We start from the raw sequence: 16,066 nt of genomic DNA, 5'->3' as shown, positions 1-16,066 counted from the left end.
AAGAAATTGATTTATGTTTTGTCCTTCCTAATCACACTAGCTAGGATTCTCCAGTGACCCAGGGTGATTTTTTTATACTACATACAGTATTATTCAATGGTTCCCACAAAGGTGCTTGATTTTGAACAGTAAAAGATAAATGATGACTTTTCCCTAGCACCCAAGAAGCCATTCATACACAAGGAAGATAAGTATCTGTACATTTATATATTTGGGGGGGGGGGGTTATGAGAATGCTTTCTTGAAATTTCCAAAGACACAAACTATTATGCAGTTGAAACAATGGGACTGTCTCTATCATACTAAAACTTTCAATCCATTGCTACTACTACTACTACTATGTGATTTAAATCTAAGTTTCTTCTTTGGATTATGTACTACACAAACTAGCTGAGAACTGAAATTTTGCAATACCTAGTTATTTATTTGATGCAAATAAAAAATTACAAGACACTTATAAATGTTCCTCTGTATATAGTATAATTAAGGAGCAATACTCTGAGAGTACGAAGTACCCCAAAGTTCAACCCTGAGCTACAAATATTCTCTCTTATCAGTAGTACTATTATACACACATACAAGCACAAAACAACACAAAACAATTTTTAAATGAAGTTGTTTGAAATTGCAATGTAGAATACTAGGTGCACAGTAAGGAGTCAGTGGGAATTAGCTAGCAGAGGCACATTAAAGTATAACAACGTTCAGCAATCCCAGACAATACAGCCAATAGTAAAGCAGGCTGAGAACTGTAGCCTTACATTTTTTTCTAAAATTAAAAAGAGAAATAAAATTGGATCTCAACACAACCAAACTTTGTCCAATATTCTGCCCATGCTCTAAAAATAGTGACTCTGTATCAATTCACGGATAGTGAGAAATTATTTGGATTAAAGACTAATTTCCATGACTTGTGCTATTTCAAACAATGTGTTGTTGGTGTTTTCTTTAGCTGGTTATCAATTGATTTGATTTGATTCTTATATATGTTTCCCTATAAGTTCCAAGTGTGGAATGGGATGCATCATCTAACTTATTCTCAGAAATCCCAATTATAAAGTCCTAATTACTATCTCAAAATGGGATCAGTTTCAGTCTTTAAATCCTGGATATATAGACAAGATACATATATTCTCAGTCTGACCTAGCTTCCTTCCACTACAAGGAAAAACATATTATATTATTGGTAGAGCTAGGAGCTTAAGCCTGTCAAACTCATTGGCTGAGGATGAGGTAAGGAAAACATTACAAGGACAAAGAGAAAAATAAATATTACTAGGGCTTGATTGTCTTAGCATATATATAGCGTATGCATGAATATATAGAGAATTAAAGCAAAGCAAATTAAATGGTATTTTATAGAGGTCAAAGAGATTTTATCCTTTCTTGGCCATCACTATCCTGTACTATACATAGGTGAGCATAGATAGATCAAACAATCTTATAATCTTTGGGGCAAGTTGCACTTCCTTGAAATCATCACAAAAAAAGACTCCATTCTTTATGATATCCATCAGTTCTGTTGAGATTGCCCACTCTGGTTTCTGGATATGCTAGCACTGGGGATTGTATTCTAAATATATTCATTTGTACTAGATGTTACAAGTCAATTTCATCAAATGAAACTAAAGAAAAAAGCAATATTGCAATCAGATGTACATGACAAAAAAATCTTGTGTTAATCATAAAATACAAACTGATCAAATACAAATAATGAAGCCAGATTTAGCAGTATAGGACTGTGAAAAATCTGAAAGCCATTTCAGCAAATGCCATTTTATAACATTATGATAATGTTATCTGCTTTCATAAAAAAAACAGACAACTATATCTCTTTTAAACAAATCACAACTTGTTTTTTTTTGTTGATTTGGGACTGAAATTAAAGTCAGAAAAAAAGCTTGCTTAAAGCATGTATGAGAGTCACTAGGGAGAAATGGCTGTAGAACAAATATCAGCAATGTGTCATAATACAATAGCATAATTCAGTTTAAGGTTTTATATTTATCTGGTTTTCATTTATGCCTATGTACAGTAATATGAATTGATTCCATGTAAAAAAAAATGCAGTGGCTGTGGCAACCAGATACATAATATATTGACAAATTGAACCCAGAAAGGAAAATTCAAGAAAAGATAATATATTATTTTACTTTAAAACGTTGTCTTTGCATTGTTCTAGACATATATTTAAATAAATGAATCTTAAAATAAGTCACTTGGACAGTGATTGTCACTTCAACCATGTAAATTTATGCTTGGGGACCACAATGTTATCACAGGGGGGTCTGTGAAGGCTTGAAGAAATGTTATTAATTAAGTCTTAAGTCTTGGTGGTCCATGGCTATGGTCTGTGGCCACAAAAGGTATTTAAAGGGGGTACATGGTGAAGAAAAAGTTGAGAACCACTGTATATAAGACATCAGTCTATCTTTTCTGTATTTCACTATCAATCCTGTGCTTTTTTTCTCATACAGTTTTCCCTACTATAAGCATGTTTCTTCTAGATAAAAAAAAATCATTTTTGACTGAAGGAAAGTGATTTTTTGGAGGAGGTGGGACACATAATAGAAAATTAGGAGAATTTTGTTCCAACCATAACTTTTCTACTCAACTGGCATAATCTGAATCTAACACACAAATTTACCACAACTTCTTGTTAGTAGTCAATCTATTTGTGAAGTCAAATTGCAAGTTTGGGTATACTTGTATTGGTCTATGCCACATTGCTTTTCATTGCACCAGCCCAGTTTTCATGCCCTATTTAGGAAATCATATTACATTTCAGTTTTTTTGGTCAGATTGGAAGTAAGGGGGATTGTTATGCCTTCATAATTTCAAATAAATATTTCCCCACAGTATTATGATGGGTCATGAGGAGCTCAAAATCTTGGCTCCCTTGAGTGCTTTTAGCATTTGGATGAACAACTTTTGCAAACACTAGAGTCAGCTAAAGGCTGGGAATGAAAATATTGTTCTATATTATATTTCTTTGGAGAGAAGCAAAACAGAGCTCTAGAATTCATAAAGTTAAGGGCAAAAGGCCAACTTTTCTCAAATTTAGCTTCAGCTTTTCATTTCTGAAATGAAACTCTATGCCTTGTTTTTAATACTGTAAGAGGCATCCTAATGCAAAAAAAATGATACCCTCAGCAAAGTAGTTATCTGCTCTCCCAGTCTATTGACCAGCTCCAATTCTTCTGAGGGGCATCAAAATGCTGAGCAGACACCTGTCATATAAAATAAATTGCATTTATGCTTTGTCGAAATTACTAAGAAAAGCAAAAGCACCAGTCTGCTGCCTTACCGCCCTTTGACAGAACTTGGCTATATCAGTCACTGATGATTGATACCAAACTTCTGTTTGTCAGATAGCCCTCTAATAAACAATTTCTGGCAGATTTCCAGCTGAACTTTCAAATATATCCTTTTCGTTTCTCAGTAAATTCAGAAAAAAGCCTTTTTATGTTATCCTGAAGATGAATTCAGATTCCAATCCACCTCCTAAAGATGATGACCCTCCAGTCTAGCTTAATAAAGAACACATCATTTGGCTATTTTCTTACAGATATTTCATTATCAGGCTAGATAATATAATCAGTGCCCAGGACAGTGGATTTTGACATCACAAAGAAAACAAACAAGTTCTGACAACAGCAGAACCTAACAGTTCAATCCTGTTGATATAGATTCTCTACTATTGGCAAGAACATTCAATGAGGAATTGCAGTGGTCCAATATGTGGGGGGTGCCGCAGGATTCTACTCTTTGTCCATTCCTTTTCAACTTCTACCTGAAACTGCTGCTGAGGTCATCTCCTAGTTTGGAGTTCGGTATCATCAAGAGGCTGATGATAATAATTATATCTTCCAACTACAGAGCATCTAAGTGAAACTGTCATGGTTCTGTCATAGTATCCGAAAGCTGTCCTGTTTAGATAGGGAGGAATTGTCTCCAACTCAATCCTACCAAGGCTGAGTAACTGTAGGTATTTGGCCAGCCAGATCTCAGCTACTGCATCTTTGAGCATGGATGCATAGCACTTCTCCTTTCAAGATTGGTATACAATCTGGGGTCTTCCTGGATTGCAGCTCTTGCTTGAAGAGCAGATGTCAGATATGGCCAGGAAGGCCTTTTATTCTGGTTGTAAACTACCCAGAATCACTTTTTGTGACATGGACAGCTGTATAAATTTGCTAAATAAATAAGCAAAAAAAAATAAATTTATATGATTACATATAAGACTGTATGTGAAAATGTAATGGCTTCTCATTTATTTGGAACAATTTTATCAGAATGACCTCTGTGGTTATCTGACCTGTTTGCTATTATGAATTATTAGACTATAGTGAATTAATAATATTATATGAGTCACTATTGAATTGTGCAGCCTTTAAACTCTAAATTATGAACAAATACAAATAAATATAATACTATATTAGATTGTTCATAATATAACTGTATGACATAACATTTAAAAATGGACAGTCCCAATAATAATTCCCAAAGAGTATGCATGTTTCTTATCATAGTATTTGACAGAATTTTATTCTGTCAGATATTTTATTTCAGTTATTTGTCAATTTAAACAAGTAATAGAATTATATTTCTTATCGCCAAAATCATGTCTTTTTTTTTAAGAGCACTATTGTAAGCATTTGTGTATGACTGCATTGATTGGTTTAATTATTTAAAATTCTAAAGATTTACCCTTGGATTTCCTGTGATTTAAAACACTATCCTGCTGTTAACTATGCACAATTTTATGGTACTTCCACTGTGACAATTAAATGTAATGAGTCACTGTAACAATAAACACATGCCAGCGCGCACGCACACACAAATCGATATTCATAGTTGGATGGATGGAAGAGGGTCTTTACTTGGTATTTGCAAAAAAAAAAATTAAATGTTTCCCTTTCTTTGTAATATATAGTGTGTGTAGAGCCCCAATTCCAAAGCTTTTCTTTTGTTTCAGCCACTGAAGCAGTGAGTAAATATCACAAGATGGCTAAATAGAATTATTTTTTTTTAATAAGCTCATCTGTATTTAGTTTCATCACCTTCAATTTTCTTATACTATTCAGCTTAGTATATATTTGCATACCCACGCAGGGTCTTGCAAACATACACAATGTTGTCACTAGTTATTTAAAAATCTGAAAAAGGAATCAACAATTGCTGTCATTGTCTTTGAAACTGGATTTTTTTCTTAAAGAGACTTTTAATCCTCATGTAGTGTCTATTCTCCATTTTCCTCAACACATAAAAATAATGTAAGATTTTTCTATTGTTGTTAGCTACTAGACTTTTGATAATAAGCCATATGAAAGTTAAATTTCTTGGTACTAGTGTTATCAAAAGATAGTATGATTGACAAATATACCCACTATCAAAAAAAAAATACTGAAGAATCCCAGGTTACTTTAACTGGGTAGCACCTTTCAGACTATTTTTTAAATTGTCATTTAGAGCTCATATTTACAGCTCAAGCCAGATAGCCAACTTGATCTAGTGGCTAAGATATCAGGTTACATAAATGGAAGTCTTATCCTGCCTTAGGCATGAAAATTGGTCAGTCAATTCCTGTCACAACCATGGATCAACACTCAGCTGCTCATAAAAAAAATGGACCCTGCACTTGCGGGAAAATGCTATGAAGAAAAAAAATACAGCTTAGTTCACTCAAACACATAACTGCCATACCAGACAATGACACTACACTTTCTCAGGACTGGGTGGCAGGCACATATTGCATATAAATCAGCATCCAACCTGAAGCAGTTTCTCACAAGCAACAAAAGTAGGACAGTGATGCTGATAGGGGAACTAAACCCGGCAACAAATCAGGATGTCTTCTTTGCCCACATTTACCCCAACATTGCCATTACAGGCCCTATAATTTTGTATCATTAGTAGTACTTTCATATGCTCTTCTTCCAGCACTGCTCCTCTGGATTCTGCATAGAACACAGAAGCTGGATTTTGTGCAAAAGAATAAATGGCCATAATTTCAACATTAAGACTCAGAATAAGGATAAAATAATAGCAGAGCTTTTTAACCTCTTTGGATGCTCTTTTACAGATCTCACAGTAGCAGAACTAGCTAGCTCATTTAAACAAGAAACTGTTGAACTTACATACATCAAAAGGATTCAGCCAAACTCAGAAAACCTTAATAAATACAATGTTTTAATACAGTACAATTGCTATTTAATAAGATATTAAAAAACTGTCTCACATGTAACCTGCATTTACTTAACACCACCCCCCCATCTTTTCCCACTGTCATCCCAAATTATATCCTGCATCAATCTCTGTTAATCTGATGAACTGAGTTGCAGCTCTCAAAAGCTTATGCTTTTAAAAAACAAAGTTGAAAAAATGCTACCGGGCTCTTGATTTTTGACTATCATAAATCAACATGATTCTCCTCCAATAAGTCATACTAATTTTATACAAGTCTTTTTGCACTGAAGTATTGAAGATCAATATATAAAATTTTACCTCTGTCCTTAAGATCACAAATATACCGCCCTACGTTCCTGAAATAACTACTTGTTCTAGTGTGCCTTTTTTTTGTTCTCCATTTATTTGGAGGTGGGGAGGCAGCTGCCTTTGAGTCAGTCTTGAATCCTGATTGCCTGGACAATTCCCTAGCGTTTTCTTGGCAAGGTTTTTCAGAAGTGGTTTGCTCCTTCCTTACCCAGCTACGATCATGCCTAAGACGAAACTGGAACTCAGTCTTCTGGTTTCTAGGCTGATGCCTTAAACTGACTCTTTTTTGTTCTCTATTATACTGACTTTAATTTCAGTGCTTTGTCAATACAGTGTGTCTTTCGATATTTTAAAATATATTTTGTCTTTTGATGTTTGCTCTCCTTTTTTTAGGCAACTAAAATCTGATTATTTTTTTTACTTCTAAATAATGAGGACTGTTCATGCAATGCATCAGAAAAATGTATCTAAAGGATACTGCTTTGGACTCCAAATGGAAGACCATTACCTTCCATTTTATCAAATCAACACAAAACTCTTGTAATCTTGTAAACTAGGACAATAAATTGAGGGCTGAAGGAGAATTTTTCTCTTTGCAGTATTAAGTTTATTTTAAAGGTTGTTACTACAGTTTTATTCCTGTCCATGGGAATTTTAAAAATTGTATTCTGTTGGCATTCTGAAATCATATAGTTCAAACCCTGGTACTCTCATCCCTGCAATTTAGTATGGGAGAACAAATATGTATGGATTGTGCCATTAAACTAAAGAAAAGAAAGGTAAAAAAAGGTAAAAAAGCACTGAAATACCTATCCTTACAGCATCTGCTTGTAGAATTGTCTGCCCTTGTTAGTTAAAGTAGACACTGTTGTGACAATAATTCTTATTTTGTCACTTCCTGCCTATTTTTAACATATATGATATTAAAAAGCTGTAAAAATAGCACCATTTTCTTTGAGACTTCTGTGGCCATCTTATGTGACTTGTGAATCATCAGCACTTGTCAACTTGTTCACTTCAACTGGAGTCATCAATTCAATTCATGTGACAATTTAAATATACCCTCATGAAATCCTAAATGCCACTGTATAATTCTGGGAAAGAGAGATTTAGCTGAACATTAATACATACTTTTTATTAGCCTAAGTCTTGACTTTAATGTACTCTTAGCATAAATTTGACATTTATTACTATTGTTTATTTATATTAATACTTACTTTGAGGGTTCAGTATGGATCATAAATCTGTGAAGGAGGGGGAGAGCTAGAATTTTTTTTCTAGTTATGAAAAAGTACCTTTGACAAATGGTCCCATTAACTCAGTTCTGTCGGTGCTCCTCTATGTTTCTTAGGCAATTGTTTTCTTTCTTACCTGGACTGAAGAGAGACCACCCACATACATCAGCAGATGTTTAATCAGTGAGGAATAATTTTATACCTGCTGGGAATTCTGTACAGCATCAGGCTAGAGAAAACTGTTTTGCAAGCGGTAGACCTGAATTTATTTATAGGAACAATGATGTGCAAAACAAGATATGAAATATTATTGCCTTGTATGAATACCATATGTGAACATTTCACACAGTATTCTTGACATGGCTGTACAAATTACTTTTTCTACTGGACTAAGGTTAAAATAATTTGTTTTCTGAATACTGTTTTGTTAGACATGGTTTTGTTTTTACAGTATTCCTTTCTAAACACCTACATTTTAAAAAGTGCAAAATGTCAATATGTCAGAAATGTTAGACTGAAATACTTGCTAAATCAGAAAATTTTCATGTGGGTCTTCAGCTACTGTGAAACACAGCTATAATATACCAACGGTAAGACAGCAATAATAATAATTTCATTGCAAATTGATGCCTATCATTTACTGAGCAATCTAGTGAAGCACTATGTAAGCCTTCATCAATTCGCCACAGGTGTCAGACATGCTGTAAGCCTGCTAGTTGGAGTGCTGGTGACAGTATTCTATTCATTTGAAGGGCATTAGTTGACTTTGACTATTTTGCGATTCCACTAATTCTTGCTTGCAAGCAAATGGTAGATCTTCAAGATATTCCAGTGTACATTATTACTTTGTCATGACATTAGTTTTGGTCAGTCTGTGCAATCTTCTTGCAGTAGCTAATTGGGTGGTCCATTGTTTCTTCAGCTTCTTTGCACAGGCAACATTTGCAATATGTTGTTCTCTTCTCAATTCTGCCTTTACTTCCCTTTATTCTTAAGGCTTGGTCTTGTGCAACCAGTATTAGCTCCTCTGTCTCTTCTTTCTTCAAGCTTCTTTCTCTTAGCCTTGCCAGATCTTGTTATCTGCTTTGCATGCTTTTTAATATGGTACAAAATAAAAATGCGAACACCAGGAGAATATAAGACAGTTAAAAGTTTAGTAAAAACCTTAAAAACTTTTAAAAGTATACAATCATAGGGGCCAAGCTTTCGTCGGATCCTTCCGACATCCTCAGGGCACAAAGTCAATCAATGGGAAAAGCAGTTATAAATAAACCGACGCCTGCATCCGGGCCCTAGATCTCGTGACAGGGCCGTGATAACCAATCATTGTAACATTCTCATTAACCCCTTTAACTATCCTTCTATCCTTATTTCTGCTGCCTTTCCGTGTCAAACCACCATGGGGGCGTATCACCTCATTAGGTTTACAATCACTCTCCAGATGTTTCCTCTCATCTAGAATGGAGTGTCTTTTACAATCCACCGTCTCCCCTTGTTGAAAATCATCCTTCCCACCATCCCATTTATCCATATGGGGTTCTGACACAGAGGCACATCCCTCCAGTTTATCAGAAGGTCTCCCTTGCCATCGTATCATTGGGAGACCATCTTTAGGAACCTCATCAAGACAATTGGATACCTCTATATAACCCTTTTTAATATATATATATATATAGACAGTCCAGGTTCGAATCTCAGAAAAAAAAAAGGTGCCGGAACTCACACACGTTATACAACCCGCCTTACTCAATAAGCTTTCCTGGTTTAGTGGCTTCATCTTGTTCACCGTCCAGATATTCTTCCAGTGCCCTTTTTTTCTTGTTCAACTGTCTGGTGCACTTGCAACATTCCATGACCAACTATTTCCTTGGTAAGTACAGTCTATCAATATACCTGCATGGATAAAGGGCATGATTCATTGTCATTATTTACTAGTTTTCCTATCCTATTATTCAACTTGGGTCCAATCCACTATTCCAGCTGTGCATATATTCACTGGAATTGCCCAGTTGTTATTTGCCTTGATGGTATTTCCAAATTGAGCTTGGACTTTTAAGATCTTCTTCACTCTTATGATGCATTCATTTCTTGACTTCAGTGTGCTTGATGTTGTCAGTTTGAAGGATGCCCAGGTATTTGTAATGTTCATATTCATTCAGATTCTTGATGTTATTTCCATAAGGCATATTGATTCTTTCAATTTTCATTATTTTTCCTCTGTCAATGATGAAAATGGCACATTTGTTTAGTCCAAACTCCCCTGCAGTATTTTGACTGTGTGTACAGACAGTGTTACGCAGCGATTCTATTTCAGATTTTTTCCCCCAATCAACTTAGATTATTCATGTAAAGCAGGGGTGTCAAACTGCCGGCCCGCAGGCCGGTTTCATCATACCAGAGCCGCGCCCACCCCATTGCTGGCAATGGCAAAATAGTCCTGATACGTCTCGCAATGTCACGTGACATCGCGAGTTTGACATGTCTGATGTAAAGGAAGTGGGATAACCTGGCAGATGTTTTTGATATTTGATAGTCATGGGCTAACATATTCAGTATTGTTGACAGAGTAATCAGTGCAATAACAAGTAGTATTGATTATTATTATTATTTCAATATATATGGCAGGGGTCCTCAACCTTGGCAACTTTAAGACTTGGCTGAGGAATTCTGGGAGTCGAAGTCCACAAGTCTTAAAGTTGCCAAGGTTGAGGATCCCTGAAATATGGCCACCTATCTCATTTAAACAATTTTGGATATTCACAACAGATAAAAGCAATCCCTTACTTCGGGATAGAGTTGGGGCTGTTGGATGGAGCTGAACCAGATGCCCTTCTAAATAAATTGAGAACTCCTTATTCTTATTCACTTTCCCACCTAAATAACATGGTAAGAATGTCATCAGCCCATCTTCCCAGCTATATGTTGGGGATGAGTTATATCACCATTATACTTCTTATTCCACACAGCTGCCATGAAACATAATGCCCAAACCTTGAAGCAAACTACACTGAGATTCCTTAACAGAGAATAGCTGAATCACCAGAGGCGTTGTTCATCAGCATTTGGATTTGAGGCAAGGTAGACACCTGTCACAGTCTTAACTTGGGTGAAACTTGGTTAGCAAGATTTTAAAAATAGCATATAGTTTTGTTGAAAATTAATTCACTTAGTAAGAAGTAGTTACAAAAAGGAGAGAGAAATCTGAAACTTTAAGAAATAAAAAAAAAATGATAACTGCAATATGAAATTTCAGAAACACTGGTTTATCTTCATGCATTTAGGCCCAGAGCAATTAGGAATTTTAAGAACATCTGTTGGATGCTCTTAAAAGAAAACTGCCATGGGAGAATTTACTATTAACAGTAAATGACTGCTCAGTGGCATGGCCCATCACAAACTACCCATTTAACATGAGGCACTCTAGATACTCTCGCTTATATTAATGGGACCTTTAAGGGGCCCCAAGGCATTTCCGTAAATAACTATGCTAAAGCTGTGTCTTGCTTGGCAGCATGACAGCTTTGTATTTAATTTCTTTTTATTTAAAAGTTGGCCTACCAAATCTGTACTTTAAAAATGCACGTAACCATACTGTGACAGAAATTTATTTTTTTTTCTGCATCTCTTTGGTGCTATCTAATAGTGATCAGAATTTCTGCAGCACAGATTAATAAAGAAAATGAAAATATATTTTAAAATTATTGTTTTCCCCCCAAAAAACCAATCTTTAAACTTAAACCTTTAAAGTAAAAATGCAAATGGAAAGATACAAACTAAGAAGGAATTAATTCACTACAATAATATGAACAATGCATGAAATTATTGTAAGGCATCACAGAATCTCTGCCATAATAACACATATTGCTGCATCCTTTCATAGAACAGATAGACATTTCTGACAACCATTCCCTGACATCTAGAATAATATCACTTTTCCAATTAGTATAGTATATTAAAATATATTAGCATATTTGTGGGAAAATCTTCAAATGTTAAAGATGTTACTATAATTTTGAATTAGTATCAAAACTTTGGAATTTGACTATTTATCAGGAACTGTGGATATATATTGTGGAATTTTACTGCTCACCAAATTGTAAAGGGACACACATGCACACACACAAACACAAGTGGCTTTGATGCACCATTCAGGACTACTAATAGCCTTCAGAGTTGTAAAGATTACTTACCCTTGGAGTAAAGAAAAAAACATAGTAAATTAAAGTTTTAAAAGCAAAATCATCTATACTTGAAGGCAATTAACAACCATACTTCAGGTGTTTTCCCTTATTAATTCAGATTTAGATTCAAGAAGGCAAAAAAAAAAACCCATCAGGAAAAAACATTAATCTAAAGTGAGGTATAAAACATAGAAAAACCTCTAGCAATGAATTTTACAGGTCTTATTCATTCAATTCAAGAGGGTGTTAAAAAAAAGCTGATTTTCAACATTACTTAGAAAATAACTTGGGCAGCATAAATGAAGGAATTCTCCCTCACCTCTATTTCTGGATTGTTATATTTCTCCCTTTGGGTTAGGCTCATTAAAATGCAGAACCTAGAAAAATAAAACATTTCTACCTGCAGCAAAATAACTTTCTCTTTGAAACCCTTGACATTCAGATGCTAGTTGACAAAAATACTGCACAAAATAACCTATTGTTCAGCAGAAGCAGAGAATTAATCACTTTAAGTAGTTCTTCTGTTTCCAGTAATGATTCTGAAATTGTCATGCTCACTCAGTTGGCCAACACTTGTCCATTCTAAAACCTATGTCCTCCTATGAAGAGGAGCATCCCTTCTCTTCAGGCGTTGAGGAACTACCTGAAGTCTCAAAAAGATATTTCTCTTCAGCTGAAGGCTCAGTTGAGGTGCCTTTCAACTCAGTTGGTCTTCCAAAGGCTGGGCACAGGCAAGCTGTGCTAAAGGACTTCAGCTAAAGCAAAGCAGCCAGGAATGATGGAGCTGCATGCTTCAATGAGTTAATTATAAGCATCAAGATTGATGCCTTTTTCAAGTCAAAATGCTGCCACAAATTGTATTACTCCTTCAAGAGAAGTGAAGGTAGTTCTGTAAAGCAGTGCTGCTTCATTCAGACCTCAGTTTTCTGCTTCACCCTACCCCAAAATTATTTGAATCATGGCTTGCTAAACATGCCATAATGGATTGGTTGATACATAGTGACTTCCAAAATTACTGGATATAATCACTAGAATATATGGCACAAAACTGAAAATTAAAATGTCACAGAAAAGGGGAATCATTGAATAAATAGGGAATTGTAATATTAATTGCATTGACTTAAATTCCTTTAACTTAAATACTGTATAAATCAAAACAATTAAATTTAGCTTTCACCTTAACTTTATCTTTTTGTTTCTACACCATCATGCGATCTCAAAAATGTCCCAGTAAATTTATAAATATATTACAAGTTGTTCTTCATATAAATACTTGGCATGGTCATACAGAACCTTTTCTGCATATTTCATAGCATTTAGAAATAATTATGAATCTTTTGTTGTAATGAAAGCTGACTACTTTTTGGTTCTAATGTAATTAATTGTCACTTCTGACAAATCCTTAACAAAAATATGCCAATAAATATTTATGTCATGCTTGCCATCTGCTTCCTTTGGTAGCATATGTTAAGAATTAGCAGGGTACTTCTTGTTTATACCTGAAATAATTCTGGCCACACTGAGATTTTTGATCCAAGATAGCACCAAATCATAACATTGTACAGGCAAAAGTGTATTAAATTCTCCCTGGCATTCCATTTCAAAAAGATCACAGAGATATCATGTTTGTAAAATGATGACTACAGATCCCCACCGAAGCACCCAGCAACCAAATGGCCTGCTGGATACTACTACTTATAGCTTTTCTAAATACCCAGTTATTATAGTATCACTCAAAGATGGACAACCACTAAAATTATTTTCATTTTTAGTGAGGTTTGAGATTTTTATTTATATGGATATTTCTTTAAAGTGTCAAAATATTTTCTGAGGATAAATTTATATATCAGTTGGAATTTTTACAGAGTTTCCAGAAACAATTCCATTATATAGAGTCAATGAAATTATTCAGAATGCTCTGTGTAACTGTATCTGACTACCTCCTTCTAAAGATGCTATTTTAGCTGCTGCAACTGCATGTCCTTTAACATGCAAAATGACACCATGCACAAGGGTAAACTCTTTGTCTTCATAATTTTATCAAAACCGAGTAATGATCTATCCTTAAGTAGGAGCCATACTCAAAAGAGAGCAAGAATAAGGATCCACCTACATTGGTTCTATCCACTCTACAATGTCTAAAATAGAGAGAACAAATAGACTTTCAGCTGCAAAATGATTGGGGTAAAAACATGACATGAAAGAACAATGTATTTATATTTCTTATATAAGTAAACTTGGGATTTATTTTTAATGGCGTAGAATAAATAAAATAAGTCAGTTGACCATGAATAGGATAAGTTTAGACCAGGCATGTCAAACTCGCGACATCACGTGACGTCGCACGACGTATTGGGACTTTTCCCCATTGTCAGCAATGGTGTGGGTGCGGTTTTGGCATGACACATCTGGCCCATGGGCCAGCAGTTTGACTGGTTTAGACCAATCATCATCTTTCATGCCAACTTAGCTCACAGGGTTATTGTGATAACAAAATAAGGAAGGAAACCCTAGTATGTTTTGAGCTCCCAGAAGAAAAATGTAATGAATATATAAAATAAGGAAATTATATACTCATTCAATAATTTATGCTATGTACTATAGCATCAGGTTGGGAAAATCAGATAGGTTTTTTTTTACATAAGTTAATTATCCTGACTTCCCCTTTTAGGCAGCAAATAATTAACAGACAGGCATAAAGCAGATGAACCAGTACTGTGATCAAATCGCAGCAATGGACATGTGCAAAGCTGAAGCAGAGAACATTTATCTTGGAAGTAATCCTTATTATTAACTATCATTAGGGCCCTATGAATCTAATCATTTAAAGCAAAGCATTAGCTTTCTATTTGCAAAACTGTGAAGTTCTGAGAAACTATCCTCAGGAAATAGCCATGGCTTTTTATTGCTATAACACTAACTTCCTGAAGCTATTTTTTCTTTTTCCTTGGTGAAATGTAATTAAGGTGTTTCAAAATTAAGCACTAAGCAGCAGATTAGCACTAAAAATATGTAATTACTAATAATAACTTAGGTTTCAAACGGAGGGAGAGGATAAAGCCAAAAGATGCAAAGCTAATTTTAAAAACTCTAAATCTTGACCAATATGGCTTGAAATTATGGGTACTATGATCCCATGCATGTGAAAGTTTTCAGGTTGGAGATGACTGTTCTAAAATATTTATAACTGATACTGATGGCAATTCAGAGTTATTTTAAGAACAGAATTAATAAATGTAATATTTCGGTTTAGATGCATACTCTATTCCTTAATTAGAATAGACTTCAAAAAGCATTTATAAATTTGCTTAGCAATCTCCTAAACCAATGATCTTTTTTTGTTTCTACACTTTGTATTTTAAGGGCTCTCTTTGTTTCTCTTGGCAAGCAGTTCCATGTACACCGTAGATTCTACGGTATCATTAAATATCCCTCTTAGTCACACCATACTTATCTTCATTGTATCAAGTAAGACCTTTTCTTGGTTGCTTTGGTTAAGTCTATACCTTTCTGTTTCTTTATTCTCCTGTCCCCACCCCAATAAAATCCATGCCTCATTTCTAAGAACATAAATTAAAATATTAAATGAAATGACAGTAATTGTTTGTTCTATCTTCTTTGGCATGCATAGTTCTTTCCTCCTGAATCCCATGTTCTCCCTCTCCCTAAAGGGAAAAACAACTGCCAGATCATAGGCGCCAATTCCAACAACAAAACCATAATTATATAATTGAATAACTTTCGTTTCATTTCAGTTCAGTAATAATTATAATTCCATTAGGCATTACTTTTCTTTAACTAATTTATATGCAATTTTATTGTGACAAATGCCTTTCAGAGCTATGACTATACATATTCTCCTCTACAAAGGACTTACAGAAGTGCAATTCTTATCCATCTTATCCTCCATGATGCCAATTCGACTTGGTGTCTTCTGATTTTGGAGCCAATAGTCTGTTGATTCTAGCAGGCTGTTACTGCAAAGAACCTGTTAAAAAAAAAACAATTCATAGTCCTTCTCAAAATGAAATCATGAGCCTGAATACAGCATTATATACAATGCAGAATAAGAGAGTTGCAAGGGACCTTGGAGGTCATCTAGTCCAACCCTTTGCTCAAACAGGAGGCCCTATGTCATTCCGGAAAAATAGC

General features: G+C 34.8%; 1 protein-coding gene across 1 annotated transcript in view; it reads right to left on the bottom strand.

The window, feature by feature from the left end:
• Positions 1 to 16,066, bottom strand: part of SPHKAP (SPHK1 interactor, AKAP domain containing) — a 42,483-nt gene that overhangs the window by 18,648 nt on the left and 7,769 nt on the right. The window contains exon 2 of the mRNA XM_029284205.1: positions 15,792 to 15,902. Within this exon, the coding sequence (XP_029140038.1) occupies positions 15,792 to 15,902 (111 nt within the window). The remainder of the gene's footprint in view (positions 1 to 15,791; positions 15,903 to 16,066) is intronic.

The sequence above is a fragment of the Protobothrops mucrosquamatus genome, unplaced genomic scaffold, assembly GCF_001527695.2.
Source record: "Protobothrops mucrosquamatus isolate PMUCROS unplaced genomic scaffold, P.Mucros_1.0 scaffold420, whole genome shotgun sequence".
Taxonomy (NCBI): Eukaryota; Metazoa; Chordata; class Lepidosauria; order Squamata; family Viperidae; genus Protobothrops; species Protobothrops mucrosquamatus.
The sequence above is the reverse complement of the archived record's forward strand: the minus strand, read 5'-3'. Positions and strand labels throughout refer to the sequence as shown.